Source organism: Gigantopelta aegis, chromosome 7 (genome assembly GCF_016097555.1).
Source record: "Gigantopelta aegis isolate Gae_Host chromosome 7, Gae_host_genome, whole genome shotgun sequence".
Lineage (NCBI taxonomy): Eukaryota > Metazoa > Mollusca > Gastropoda > Neomphalida > Peltospiridae > Gigantopelta > Gigantopelta aegis.
The window spans coordinates 23,014,521-23,030,043 of NC_054705.1; the positions used below are offsets into that span (position 1 = coordinate 23,014,521).

At 39.1% G+C, this 15,523-nt stretch overlaps 1 protein-coding gene across 2 annotated transcripts in view; it reads left to right on the plus strand.

Moving 5' to 3' along the window:
* Positions 1-5,824: 5,824 nt before the first annotated feature.
* LOC121377502 overlaps positions 5,825-15,523 on the plus strand; it is a 28,578-nt gene continuing 18,879 nt past the window's right edge. For both annotated transcript variants that reach the window (XM_041505514.1, XM_041505515.1), the window contains exons 1-3: positions 5,825-7,161; positions 7,882-8,083; positions 10,258-10,434. In XM_041505514.1, coding sequence (XP_041361448.1) covers positions 6,217-7,161; positions 7,882-8,083; positions 10,258-10,434 — 1,324 coding nt within the window. In that variant the 5' untranslated portion in view covers positions 5,825-6,216. The remainder of the gene's footprint in view (positions 7,162-7,881; positions 8,084-10,257; positions 10,435-15,523) is intronic.

Below are 15,523 nucleotides of genomic sequence, written 5' to 3' on the forward strand. Positions count from 1 at the left end.
GGGTGGTGCATATAAAAGATTCCTTGCTACTAATAGAAAATGTAGCGGGTTTCTCTCTAAGACTATATGTCAAATCAATCTAATTAAAATTAGCTCCACTATTACATGTGGATCTAACACCAGCCAGTTGGAGCTCATGTCCACCAATGAAAACCTTACTTGCAGAATCCTGCCTGTGATTTAAAAATAATTTGAAAACATTCCGAATTATCCTGAGGGTATACGACATGTTTCATGTGAATTACGAATGCCTTATTTAGACCAGTAGAACTAATTTTAATCGGATTGCTAACAACACTGCGTAGTCCTCAATGTCCAGGTAACATTTTGTCTGTAAATAATAATTTAAATATTGACCAATCACACTTCGCCTTTTATAACGTTATTTGGGAGCATATAAATTCTAAAAATATCGGGCACTACAGCGAATCATACCAATACGTACGGGGCAGGTTATCAGTCTTCAATTTTACATTAAAAATTATTTATATATTTATATAGTTTTAAGGCATTCGTAATTCACACGAAACATGTGGTATACCCTCAGGATAATTCGGAATGTTTTCAAATTATTTTTAAATCACTGACAGGATTCTGCAAGTAAGGTTTTCATTGGTGGACATGAGCTCCAACTGGCTGGTGTTAGATCCACATGTAATAGTGGAGCTAATTTTAATTAGATTGTGTCAAAATTACCATATGTTTGACATCCAATAGTCAATGATTAATAAATCAATGTGTTTTAGTGGTGTCGTTAAACAAAACAAACTTTAAAACAATGTTGTTGCTATGATGTAGGATGACATGCATGGACCAAAAATTAGTGGTTTTAACTAGGGACTGCAGAAGTTTAAAATATTGGACTCGAGTACTTAAGGATCCGACTCGACCCGGACCCGAGTACCCGCCACTAGGTGATAATACGACCAAGGAATAAAGCCAAATAGCATTATGCATCTTAATTCCAACGCTGACCATGGATACCAAATCATGTCATTGTATTGCATTCCACACCTTCAAATTTTGTTTTCCCTCCATGTCTCATATCCCTATAATGTAACCGGTGGCAAGCATATATGGCAAACTGGCGTAATGTCATGGGCGTCAATCCGGCTTTAAAAATGGCGGGGACGTGTTAGTGTTTGTGTGTGTTTCTTATGTAGAATTACGTCAACAATGACGTTCGTACAAAACTATGATAAAAGGGATGACTACTTGCCATGTTAGATAAATAATTAATACAGCAATTAAATTACGTTTTCTTTCGTCTGTTTGTTTGTTTTTGTGTTTTGTTGTTGGTGGTGGTGGTGGTGTTGTTGCTTTTGCTAAACGAAAAAGTGGGGGGGGGGGGGGGAGACATTTATATAGATTGTCCCCCGGCATTGAAAAGTGAGGGGGATGCGTCCCCCCTGTCCCCCACCGATCGACACCCATGCGTAATGTTAAACGGGTACTCCAGTCCTGTAAACGGACTCGTCACTCGAGTCTGGTTAGACTCGGCCCGATCCGTGTACTCTAGTACTCGCGGAGTACCTTGTTCTAACGTGACACTAGGTCGGCGGTGAATAATAATAGTATGTACGTACCTGCGCCCAATACCATTGACAATCCAACCAACAGGATGGTTCGCCCGGCCAGTCAGTCTGGCATTTAAAATTTGTTTTGTTTAACGACACCACTAGAGGACATTGATTTATTAATCATCGGCTATTGTATGTCAAACATATGATCATTTTGACAGTCATACAGAGAAAACCCGCTACATTTTTCCATTAGCAGCAAGGGATCTTTTATGTGCACCATCCCACAGATAGGATAACACATACCACGGTCTTTGATATACCAGTCGTGGTGCACTGGCTGGAGCGAGAAATAGCCCAATGGGTACACCGACGGGGATCGATCCCTGACCGACCGCGCATCAAGCGAACGCTTTGCCATTGGGTTACGTCCCGCCCCTCCCTTGTGGATGGTTTCTCCTACTTTCAGTTGCTGCACATCCTATCTATATAATATGTTTGTCACTTGTTAGCTAAACATCATTACCAGCACATAAACTATGATTATGCTTATATGGAAATTATTGATTGATGGATTGATGAATTGATGAATTGATGAACTGATGAATTGATGGGTTGATGAATTGATGGATTGCTTTATTGATTCATTGATGCATTGCCGGACTGGCTAGATGGCTTGCTGGCTTGCTGACTGACTGACTGACTTATTGACTGACTGACTGACTGACTGACCGACCGACCGACCGACCGATTGGTTGGTTGGTTGGTTGGTCGGCTGGTTAATTTGCAGTTATTGTGGAGATGATTTTAATTAGATTGATTGGTTTCTCAGCTGTTTTACAGTTTGCATGAGATGTCGTTTGGCCAGAAGCACAACAAACTGATCACGAACAGGTCAGGCCAAAGGTTTTAACGTGCACATTCAGAACAAGCTGTTGTTGCACACGCCTGTCATGGGCGCAGGTGGCGACTTTCCCTCAGCTCCTTCGTCCATGAATACACGTCTTTGGTGTCTTATACCTCCAGCGTGTTGCCGAAATAACTCATCAGCTAGATCGTGTGTTGGTATACGCAGTGTGGAAGGAAAATTAAAAGTAATGTTTGTAATACGCCTGCCTGGAACAACAATATCTACATTGCATTATATATTATATAATTTAAGCAGTGCTTATAACACTTTTACAGTCTAGACTCGAGACCCTAATAGGAAGGAAATGTTTTATTTAACGACGCACTCAGCACATTTTACTTACGGTTATATGGCGTCAAACATATAGTTAAGGACCACACAGATATTGAGAGAGGAAACCCACTGTCGCCACTTCATGGGCTACTCTTTTCGATTAGCGGCAAGGGATATTTTATATGTACTATCCCACAGACAGGGTAGTACATACCACGGCCTTTGATATGCCAATCGTGGTGAACTGGCTGGAATGAGAAATAGCCCAATGGGACCATCGACGGGGATCGATCCCAGACCGACTGCGCATCGAGCGAGCGCTTTACCACTGGGATACGTCCTGCCCTCGAGACTAATGGAGTGTGGGTCACAAATGTCATGACAACGCCATACAAATTGTATGCGTGTGACGTCATTAGAGATTGAGTGTGGACTCTTAAAGGTTTTATAAGCACGGTTGTTATTTTATGGACGTGGTTAGGCCATCGGTCTACATGCTGGTAGGTACTGGGTTCGGATCCCAGTCGAGGCATGGGATTTTTAATCCAGATACCGACTCCAAACCCTGAGTGAGTGCTCCGCAAGGCTCAATGGGTAGGTGTAAACCACTTGCACCGACCAGTGATCCATAACTGGTTCAACAAAGCCCATGGTTCATGGGCGGATCCAAGGGGGGGGGGGGACAGGGGGACGCGTCCCCCCAAAAAATTGTTCAAGTGCCCTCAAAATGTCCAAGTGCCCTTTTTGTTTGTAGAATTTTTTTTTTTTTAAGTAAACAATAATTATATTGTAGATAAATGAAATCAAGATTTTCGTGTACATGCGCAAGCTTGCAGATATGTGTCTGTGTTATTGAGTCTCAATGGGGCCCCATTGAGGTTCTAACGCGAGTGACGCCAATTTACTTCATTATTGCTAGTATATTATGACGTAGAACTGTAGGAATTCATATTAATTGTAAATATCAAAACTTGTAGTAAGGTGCCCTTTTGACGAGTCAATGTGCCCTTCTTTTTTGGTCCCCCCCTAAAAATATTTCCTGGATCCGCCCATGTGGTTTGTGCTATCCTGCTTGTGGGAAGCGCAAATAAAAGATCCCTTGCTGCGTGTCGTAAAAGAATAGACTATGTGGCGACAACGGGTTTCCTTTAAAACATAGTGTCAGAATGACCATATGTTTGCCGATGATAAGATAAAAAAAAGTCAATGTGCTCTAGTGGCGTCGTTAAATAAAATAAAACTTTATTTGATCGACGCCTTTAAAATTGGTTTGGTCCATTATGGCCGTAGTTTAAAACGTGCTGCATGAGTTGTTAAACATTTTGTTCTTGGATTGATACTTCAATACATTTGCGACCATACATATCAATCCAAATGTGTTAAGCTGGCGTTCCATGTGTACGTCGTCCGACTAACATGCGACATTTGTTAAAAGTGAAAACACTTTCCATATATATATGTATATATATATATATATATATGATTTCATTGACTGAGGGGTTATTTTAATGCATGACGTGTTGGCGGGAAATCCCAGGTCCGTCACGACACGTCATCTGCAAAAGACGCATCGGGTTGCAATTAAAATGGAGTATGATGACATGTGACGGGCACTCATGGACATATGGAAAGGGTACAATAACTTTAGCAGGAGAGAGTGTGTTGTTATGTTGTTGTTGTTTTTTGTTTTTTGTTTTGTTTTTGTGGAAAGGGTACAATAAGTTTAGCAGGAGAGAGTGTTGTTATGTTGTTGTTGTTTTGTTTTTTTTGTTTTTTTTTGTGGTGGGGTTTTTTTCGGGGTTTTTTGTTGTTAATTTTGTGTGGGTTTTTTTTCCATTTATTTATTTGTATTGGGGGGGGGGGGGTGCGCGTGACGGACGACGTATGACGGACGTAAAAAATTTACACATGGAAAGTCCTCTGTCATTTGTAGTACGTGAAAACACTTTCCATGCACACATTATACGATTTCATGGACTGACGAACCGGCCTCGGTTGTGTCGTGGTTAGGCCATCGGTCTATAGGCTGGTAGGTACTGGGTTCGGATCCCAGTTGAGGCATGGGATTTTTAATCCAGATACGACTCCAAACCCTGAGTGAGTGCTCCGCAAGGCTCAATGGGTAGGTGTAAACCACCTGCACTGACCAGTGATCCATAACTGGTTCAACAAAGGCCATAGTCTGTGCTATCCTGCTTGTGGGAAGCGCGGGTTTCCTCTCAAAATCTGTGTGGTCCTTAACCATATGTCTGACGCCATATAGCCGTAAATAAAATGTGTTGAGTGCGTCATTAAATAAAACATTACCTTCCTTTCTTTCATGGACTGACGGGTTATTTTATGTACTGTACTGCAAACATTGGGGAAAAGCCCGGGTAGTATGACCTGTTGGCGGGGAATTCCAGTCCATCACAGCACATCATCCGCAAACAACACATCGGGTTGCGATTAAAACGGAATCTGTTGATGTGTGACGGACACTTATGGACATATGAAAAGGGTATATTAAATTGTAGCAGGAGGGCAAAAATCGTACTTATGGAAAGCCAGTCTTATGCTTATTCGTCGTATATACACGAAAACAGAGCTCATTCAAACATCACATATTGCACGTGCAATTCGTATATATTACTGGTGCGCCTTGCAAATCATATGGTATTATCATGTGACATGTTAGTGGATATGCCTTTACCAATTTTTTGTTTTAAGACAATGGCATTTTGTGATTAATTTTTTTTTTTTTTTAAATCAAATATATTTATACCCAGCAAAAGTACATGCATGAGGAGATTGGATGTCGCACACGTGTCATATTTGTCTTTGATAGTTATGATACAATTTAATTACGGCATCGGGAGTTTATGATGTGAACTTTCCTTCATTTTGTCGTCCATTGTTTCTGTCGTTGCTAACAACGTTTTATTTATCGTGGAATATTAAGTGTACTCTGTAGATGGCTATTATATCCTTAGTGTCTATAAAACACGACTACCGTATATATAGCTATTTCAATCTATTTATAACATTGTTTATATTTAACAAATCACGATCCAAGAGCAAGCTAGAACATGCATTATTGTGTGTAGCGCAGCGCGATTGGTCGATTATATTTAGCGTTGGACATCAGTGTTGAGGAAGTATAAATATTATGTATACCCCATTTAGTTTTTATTATTTCTTTCCGATCAATATTTGTGTTGGATGACATATCTATGTATTTATATTCGGGAATGGTATCCGTTTGTCACGACGTACAGACGAGTGAATAGTTTGTTGTGAAATACTGAAAACAGTGTCAGTGGTGACGTATTTATTGTTGAAACCACGAACATGGCGAAAGACAACAAAAGCCGTTCTCGTGGAAATAACGAATCATTCTTAATCGTGTGACATTTCGTCCTTAAGATATTTAGCTAATAATGTTAGAAACAGTTTCTATAGGTGACTGAAATGACTAGCAAATATCGAAGAATAATCATTTGTCGTCAGTATTAGCGGTGGATCAAAGGAAAAATGTCTAATCTGGAAGTAAGTGCTGAACGAAATGATCTCCAAGGTAAAAACGGTTCGTTTCACCTTGGAGAAATGTCTAACACTGATGGTCAGGAAAATGCTCCCAACAAGATGAGTTATATTTCAGATGAAGAAAGAACACAGACAGATAAAACACTGAAAGACAAAACACCAGAAAATGTGAATGCTGAATATAATGATTCTGCTACAAATAGCCCAGATAATGCTGAAAGTAATGTCTTGAGCGGAAACGACAGCAGTGATGAAGAATTGGAGCAGGATGATTCGAGTGAATCGGAAGAGTTTTCCGATTTTGACTCCGAGTATGAAGATATGTTTAACATTGTAATACCGAATCACCCCCCACCCTTGCCGTATCCACACAATCCTTTTGTAGATGGGGAGTGCAACATATGCCTTGTGAGTAAAAAATTGCGTAAGCGCATGTGTTGCTCTTTTCCCGTCTGCGAGGACTGCATGGAGATGTACCTCAGCACGCAGGTCAGTCAGGCGATTGTGAAAATCGAGTGCCTAAATACAGAGTGCAATAACTACGTTCATCGGGACGAAATATTGGCCAGGCTGCCACTTGATCTGAAAGAAAAGTTTTATAAGTTTCTCATCGACGCCAATAAGGATCCAAAGATCAAGACGTGTCCCCGGTGCAGTCATGTGACACGACTAGAGGATTGCCTGCTTAAAATGAACGGCAACATTTCGAGTAAAAAACAGAAACAGTACAAGAAGTATCTAAAACGAGTGAAAAAGAAGAGTTTGGAAGTGAAATGCGATAAGTGCGAGCTGGAATGGTGTTTTACGTGTCAGGCGCCACTTCATAAAGGTGTCAACTGCAAAACCTTCAAGAAGGGAGACCAGCTGGTCAAAATGTGGGCGTCGGAGTTCCACTATGGGCAGCAGAACGCACAGAGATGTCCCAAGTGCAAGGTACTATATTCTAAACCTCAAGTATATTTATGCTCCGGTTTAATGGGGGTAGTTGAGGCATGAGTTCAACACGTATCCTCCTTTCAATGATTAAGGTTAGTCTTTAGAGCCGTGGAGAGGGGTATGGGTCAAACTCTTTCTGTAGTTTCCTCTCCCTTCCCCCACCCTAATTAATTCTTTTATATAACAATCTGTTTTTGCTTAAAGGGACAGTCCTGAGTTTGCTGCCAGATGTTTTAAAATGTTTTGATGACTAAAATTACATAAATGTAAAGTCGTTTTCATGTCTGCTCCCTGTGCATTTTAATCCTCAAGGGCATGTACCATTGAAAATAAACAAAACTTGATAAAAATATTGGAACTTGCAAAATCAAAATATGTTTTCAGTGGGAGGGTCTGGAGAGATACATATAACACCCCCACACAAAACATACACACACCACCACCACCCTGTATGCGTGTGAAAATATTAGTATAATTTATTTATATAATACAATATAGTTGCAGAATTTGACAAATGTTTTAAAACGTTGCTAACCCTTACAGTTACAGAAGCTATGACTAGTGTTCTATTGTATTATAGTAATTAAATACAGTAGATAATTTGCACTAGCCCAGACTAAAAATTCACTTTTGGGCCATTTGTCGAATCCTATAGTTGTGAATACCTGGTTGCCCATTACTAATTTATACATACATGTACTTAATTTGTTGTTTCAGATATTTATTCAGAGGACGACCGGTTGTGATCACATGACTTGTGTCAGTTGTAGGACGTCATTCTGCTACCGCTGTGGGAACCGGTACTGGAGCGTCAAGTTGCTAGGCGACCACTTCAGTCGATTCAGTCCGTTCGGCTGTCGGTACAACTTCATGCCTGACCGACCTGGCACCAGACGACTTGTGAGAGGAGCAGTGTTCAGTACGTGTTCAAGTTTGTTTTGTTTAACAACACCACTAGAGCACTTTGATTTATTCATCATCGGCTGTTGGATGACATACATTTGGTAATTTTGACTTACAGTCTTAGAGAGGAAACCCTCTACTTTTTTCATTAATTAGCAGCAAGATATCTTTTATATGCACCATCCCACAGACAGGATAGCACATACCACAGCCTTTGATATATACCAGTCGTGATGCAACTGGCTGGAATGGTAAATAACCCAGTGGATCCACCAACAGGGATTGTACCACTGGGCTACATCCTGCCAAATGTGTTAAAGCGACTGATCCTTGTTTTTAAACACTATGGCATTATGCCATATTTTTACCGGCCTCGGTGGCGTCGTGGCAGGCCATCGGTCTACAGGCTGGTAGGTACTGGGTTCAGATCCCAGTCGAGGCATGGGATTTTTAATCCAGATACCGACTCCAAACCCTAAGTGAGTGCTCCGCAAGGCTCAATGGGTAGGTGTAAACCACTTGCACCGACCAGTGATCCATAACTGGTTCAACAAAGGCCATGGTTTGTGCTATCCTGCCTGTGGGAAGCACAAATAAAAGATCCCTTGCTGCCTGTCGAAAAAAGAGTAGCCTATGTGGCGACAGCAGGTTTCCTCTTTAAAACAGTGTCAAAATGACCATATGTTTGACATCCAATAGCCGATGATAAGATAAAAAATCAATGTGCTCTAGTGGCGTCGTTAAATAAAACAAACCTTTATGCCATATTTTTCAATATTAAAGTGGGAGCAGGATTTAGCTGAGTGCTCGCTTGAGGTGCTTACATCACAGGATCGAACCACCTCAGTGGATCCATTCAACCAATTGTATGCAGATTTCCTCTCTTGACTATGAGTCGGAATTACCAAATGTTTGCCATTCAATAGCCCATGATAAATTACTTAATGTGTTCCAGTGATGTTGTTAAACAATACAAACTTTTTTTTCTTCATTAAATTAAAGCTGTTTTTGATAGTTAAAATTGGATATTATCAGGGGTCATCCTGGAATGAATTTTGGTTTAGCTAATTTTCAGATATGCATATATGAAGTGTGTGATTTTCGTTAAAAACATTTAAGTATTATAAGGACTCCCTGTTTGCAAGAGCCCAACATCAACCCAGCGAGCCCTGTCACACGTCTCCAGTAGAACAGAAGATACACTAAATGTTTTGCATGAAACCATGGAAAAGATCATTATTCAAGACTGTGGTTTCCCAGGATTTTAAGATATATGTTGACTGTGTCATTTACAGACCTCTCAACCTTGAGGCACTGGAAACCTGGACACTGAAGCCCAAAAACCTGGAGATTTCAGTAAAAACCTGGAGATTCATTCAGTTTTTTTTTTTTCCAGTGGCATGGGTTTTTTTCTGTGGATATTTTCTTAAAGGGACATTCCTGAGTTTGCTGCATTGTAAGATGTTTCCGACTAACAAAATATTTCTACAATGAAACTTCCATATTAAAAGTTTTTGTTTGTTTAGAATATTAGTGTCTGTATATTCAATGTTTTTCTGGTCGTCTTAATATTTGAAAGAAGCTCAAACTGGATTTTGTCTTCAAATAATTTCGTATGTACGAAAAAAACTTATTTTAGGAAATAAAACAAAATTTAACTTATTAGAACGATCAGAAAAATATGTTTAATATACAGCCACTAATATTTTATACAAAAAAAATATGTTTGATATGTAATTACAATTGTTAAAAAGTCTGTTAGTAGATAACATCTTAAAAAATAAGCAAACTCAGGAATGTCCCTTTAACTGCAGGGGTTGTGTACTAGTTGTATCTATTTATTTTTCAGTCTGATCAAAACAAGATCATACCTTGCAACATACTTGTATGTAATGTCTAACATAACATGGGAGACAACTCCACTGAAAGGGAACAAGTAACTTCAAGGTTCAAAATAGTGGCTTGCGAAAAGCAGTCCATTTTTTAGAACTACATGCAGCAAGTAAAATAAAAATAAATAAATTTTTTACGAGACGTATCATCTCATCTTCTATTTAGCTGAGGCTGAGCTCGTGATTTTGTCATATTTTAAATCAGTGTGCTCTAGTGGTGTCGTTGAACAAAACAAACCTTTTTTCATTTTGTTTTCATTGTTTATCGGTTATCAACATTCCTTTTCTTTTTTTGCAGGTGGGAAGATTCTAGGTGGAATCGTGCTGGGCGGCGTGGCTATAGCTGCCGGGGCGGGTCTCCTTGGGGTCAGTGTAGTCGCCCTGCCCATCATTGGTGGATATTATCTGCGTAAGAAGTACCTGAAGAATAAACGGCTACGCACCACAATACTAAATGAAAACACAGATCAAAATGGTAATTTACATACATAATGGCCACTTTTGTCAGGTCGCTTGAGTGACTGTTATATGCAGGTTCGACTGTATATCTATCTACCTACCTACCTACCTACGTACATACATACATACATACATACATACATACATACATACACATAAGCGGGATCGACCACGTAAATTGCAGGCCCCATGCATGTGGTTGAGTTAAAGAACATCCTTTTTATGGATGTTTCGATAACTCAGAGCGTATCGTGGTTAGTCTCGTAATTTGCGGGCGATTCGGTGCCATAGGTTCGAGTCCCAGCAACGGCATGGGACAATTTGTGAGGCCAGAAAGGATTTAATTATCCCCTGTGCCAATGCGTTAATATCTATGTATGTAACAGTCAACCTCGACATACATACAATATATAGATATTCATACATACATATACATACATACATACATACATACATACATACATACATACATACATATACATATGTACACATTCGAGTCCTTTCAAAAGTCAACAGACCAAAATTGAATATCAAATTCGGACAGACATGAACTGTGATTCGAAAAATGTAGTATATCTAATCACCTGTAATTTATGTAAAAAACAGTACGTAGGACAAACGCAAAACCAACTGAGAATTAGAGCAGTTTGTCACAAGTATGATATTCGGCATGAAGTTGACACCCCTGTCGCCAATCACTTCAATCTACCTGATCATTCATTAGATGAAAACTTTGAAATAATTCCAATTGAACAACCCCCGATACTTGGTTCAAAAGACGAAACAGACCTCTTGAGACTTGAACGAGAGGCCTTCTGGATTCGTACATTACAGACAAAACAGCCGTTTGGAATCAACGTTGAATCTGGTAAAGCTGTAAAAAGAGATAAAATAATTTTCCCAATAATTTACAGTCGACGTAGCGTTGATATTGGTAAACTTATGAAGGAGGAGTTTTTAAATTTGCAAACTGTTATGAAAAACCCTATTACAGCACGTCCGGTTATTGCATATAGAAAAAATCCAAGTCTCAAGGATATCTTAGTCTCCACCCGACTACACGCCGCCTAAGCCTGCGTCTAAGCCGGTCCATTTTTCAGTGGTTGGTTTGTTGTTATCCCTTTCCTAACAAATTTAAAAAAAAACAAATACATTGTATCCGGCTGTAAACAAAACATAGTACTAGCCAAATAAATTTAAAACAAGACTGACCGAAAAACAGTTATATTTTGTATATCACAATGGTCAATTTAAAATCAATTTCGAATCCCTGGGGCAAAATTAGAATTTTTTTTTTTTTAGTTTTTAAAAAATTCCTGAGCCAGTGCGTTCATTCATTCTTAAATACATACATATACATACATACATACATACATACATGCATACATGCATACATGCATACATGCATACTTACATATACATGCATACATACACATGCATACATGCATACATACATACATACATACATACAGAGTTGAGTTAAAGAGCATCCTTTTTATGGATGCCTCGATAGCTCAAAACGCATCGTGGTTAGCCTGCAATTTGCATCAATACATACATACATACATACAACCAGAACTGTCTTCATCCATAGTCATGATTAGTAGTATTAAATTAAATGTTTAAAATCTTCAGAAAAATCCAAAAAGATATTTGTTTTGTTATCCTGAAAACCCCCACCCCCGGATTTGTATCACTCCTACTGATGTTTTTCGTGCAGGGGTGTCATTAAACATTCATTCATTTTACTAATTTTGTTCATTCCATTCGTTTGCTCATTTATTCATTTATTCATTCATTCATTCAATCAGTCTTAATGAAAGTATACCTCCATACCTACATATAAAAACAAATTTAAAATAAGATAAAATGAGAAATACACGTATGCTGTCATTTGTGCAAAAAGTTGAAACCCAAATTTAAGTTCTGGTTTTTAGCACCCAATGTTACATGCATTATACGCATTTATTGTAACTCAAGTTTCTTGCTTACATCCAATTAATATTCAAACACACTGACCTGGACATACACGTAAGTTATCTGAGCTGTCTGTTTAGGACAGTGGTCAGTGTGTTAGTTATTAGTGAGTGTAAATGTTTGCGTTATGGTCTTACACACTCTATTTGACCCATTAAAATTTGTTTGGGTGGAACGTAGCTCAGTGGTAAAGCACTCTATCTCCTTATGCCTGGTCGGTCTAGGATCGATCCTCATCGTTGGACCCATTGGGCTATTGTTTCTTCCAGCCAGCTAGTGCACCACAACTGGTATATCAAAGGTAGTGGTATGTGCTGTCTTAATTTGTCTGTGGGATGGTGCATATAAGAGATCCCGTACTACTAAATTGGAAAAATGTAGCACGTTTCCTATCTTAAGACTATATGTCAAAAATTACTGGTCATATGTTTGACATCCAGTAGCCAATGATTAATAAATCAGTGTGCTCTAGTGATGTCGTTAAACAAAACAAACTTTAACTTTCCATTAAAGAGACATACATGTACCCTAGTTTTTAAACACTAAGGCATATTTTTTGCTATTTGAGCTGTTTTTGATAACTAAAATCATACTTTTACTTAGATTGTATTGTTTATATTATCCATTTCCGTACATTGGAAGTGTTTTTGGTCATCCTGGTGTTTTTAATATCACATGCGTCTTAGAAGTAACGGTTATCGAGTCGAGTTTTAGTAAATTTTTAAAGAGTATTTCACCATTTCAAACTCAGAGACTCATGTTTCACTCAGTTGTAACTTTATCCAAATGAGTTACAGGTTTGTAGATTAACTAAACTTAGTGTGCATTTTCATGGGCTGAAACTAGGGTCTGTCTCTTTATAACTCACTATGGGGATGGGGGGGGGGGTGGGGGTGGGGGGAGGCCTTACCCAGAAAGAATATATATATATATATATATATATATATATATATATATATACAGTAGAATCTCATTGGCTCGAACACTGTCGGTGCATCAAAGTCTGTTCGACCCATCGGGTAGTTCGAACCATGCATTTAGCCGTTGTCAGGAGCTTCTGTAACACAAAAACCAATCGGAACACCTCACATATTTCCGTAAAACTGGCTTGGGCGAGATGGTCCAATTGACTCCTGAGTAACGAAGTCGCCGTGAAATGTTGGATGGTAGTCTGTATTTATAAATATTTATTAATTTAAAAACTTGTTCTTTATTATGCTGTTGTAAAATCTTTTGCGACATATTGACAAGGTTGAAAAAAAATTAAAGTGCATGAAGCACAGGCGGAGGCTCTTTACCTGTTATTGTTGCAATCACTACATTAGATTGATCTCTCCTGTATTTCAAGTTAAAAACAAAATGTGCCGACGCTCATGTGTAGAGTAGCGATTAAAATGGTTAAAGTAAACCGGCAAGGACTGCCTTGGCTCACCAATTGATTGGTGTTACATGCAAGGTTCATTCAGCTAACGATTTACTTACAATTGTCTGTACTAGAAAGATAATTACCGATAGGTGCTAAATAAACAACATGATAAGCCGGCATATGATGTAGGATTAATTCGTTCCACTTCCTAATTTATAATAACTTACTTTGTGACTGACGAGAAAGGGTCGATGAAAAATTTGTACATAAATATTTGTTTGTATTTCTTCGGATACACGTAGTCGTTCGAGCTAAATATGTTTAATTTTACAGTTCGGACCAATAAACTGGTTCGAGAGAAAGCTTCTGTTTGACCCAAGGGGTATTCGACCAATCAGCACCAAAATAAAAGGGTTTAATAGAGAGAAAAAATCGGGACGGTGTTCTTGGTTCGAGAATACCGGTAGGTTCGACCGTTGGGCGTTCGAGCCATTGAGATTCTACTGTATATATATTATTTTTTATTTTTTTTTTTTTTTTATCCCACTGCCCCCTTTCCTTTTTCTCCTTTTAATTCCATCTCATTTCTTCCCGATCTGGCAACTCCTATTTTTCAACTTCTTTTGCTGTCCACCTCCACATCCCAGTCCTTGTCTCTCCAACCGCGACAGGTGCTTGTCTCTTGTTCTGTGTTCTTCTATCTGTGCCACACACCTGTTCCCTATTAACTTTTAGCTGTGGGCTTAGTCTTACCGCTTCGGGGAGTGTTTAGTAGTTACTTCTGGCATTGTTAAGAGGCACTTGTAACCGCCTACTATGCACCTCTACTACCGGCGGTCGTTAGTTAGTGCCGTGGGTCAGACCAGCTTTATTAGCGGCAGAGGACGAAGATGCCAGGTGGGTGCAGGGATATACACAGAGACAGAAAGAATATGGGTTATGTTTAGGGTTAGGATTAAGAAAATTATACAGTAATGATAAAGAGTCAAAATGTCAACTTTAAAAAAGGTCAATCTCCCCAAAAAATTGGGTATGACACCATACCTGTTTTAGTCTCTGGCAGAAACTCTGCTCGGAGTAGAGTTCGATGAAACTACTGTACATACCTGTATATGGCCAGGTGAAATGGCACTTTTTTGCCGCTAGAAATTGCCAGGTTATTATTAGCAGTAGCAGTTACACACATCATTATTAGTGGTAGCAGTACTTAGAAAGAAGTTGAAGGAAGGAAATGTTTTATTTAACAACGCACTCAACACATTTTATTTACGGTTATATGGTGTTGGACATATGGTTGAGGACCACTCATATACCGGTATTGAGAGAGGAGACCCGCTGTCGCCACTTCATGGGCTACTCTTTTTTATTAGCAGAAGGGATCATTTATATGCACCATCCCAAAGAGAGGATAGTACATACCATGGCCTTTGTTACACCAGTTGTGGAGCACTGGCTGGAATGAGAAATAGGTCAACGGGTCCACCGACGGGAATCGATTCTAGATGATTGTGCATCAGGCTAGTAAGAAGTTGAAGACACAGTAACATTGTGAACCTAATTTGATTTTAAAAACAAAATAGCACAACACAAGTTAAGACACAGACTTGTTGAATGCCATAGCTCACTTACCAGCCTGTCAAGCCATTGTTTTAATTGGTGCCAGACTGTATGCAATGCACATCATGTCATTTGCAGTTGACCAGTCGGCGTTGTTTCGTTCTTGGCCAAATTCATTTCAGTAATGACAGAAAATACTAATTAC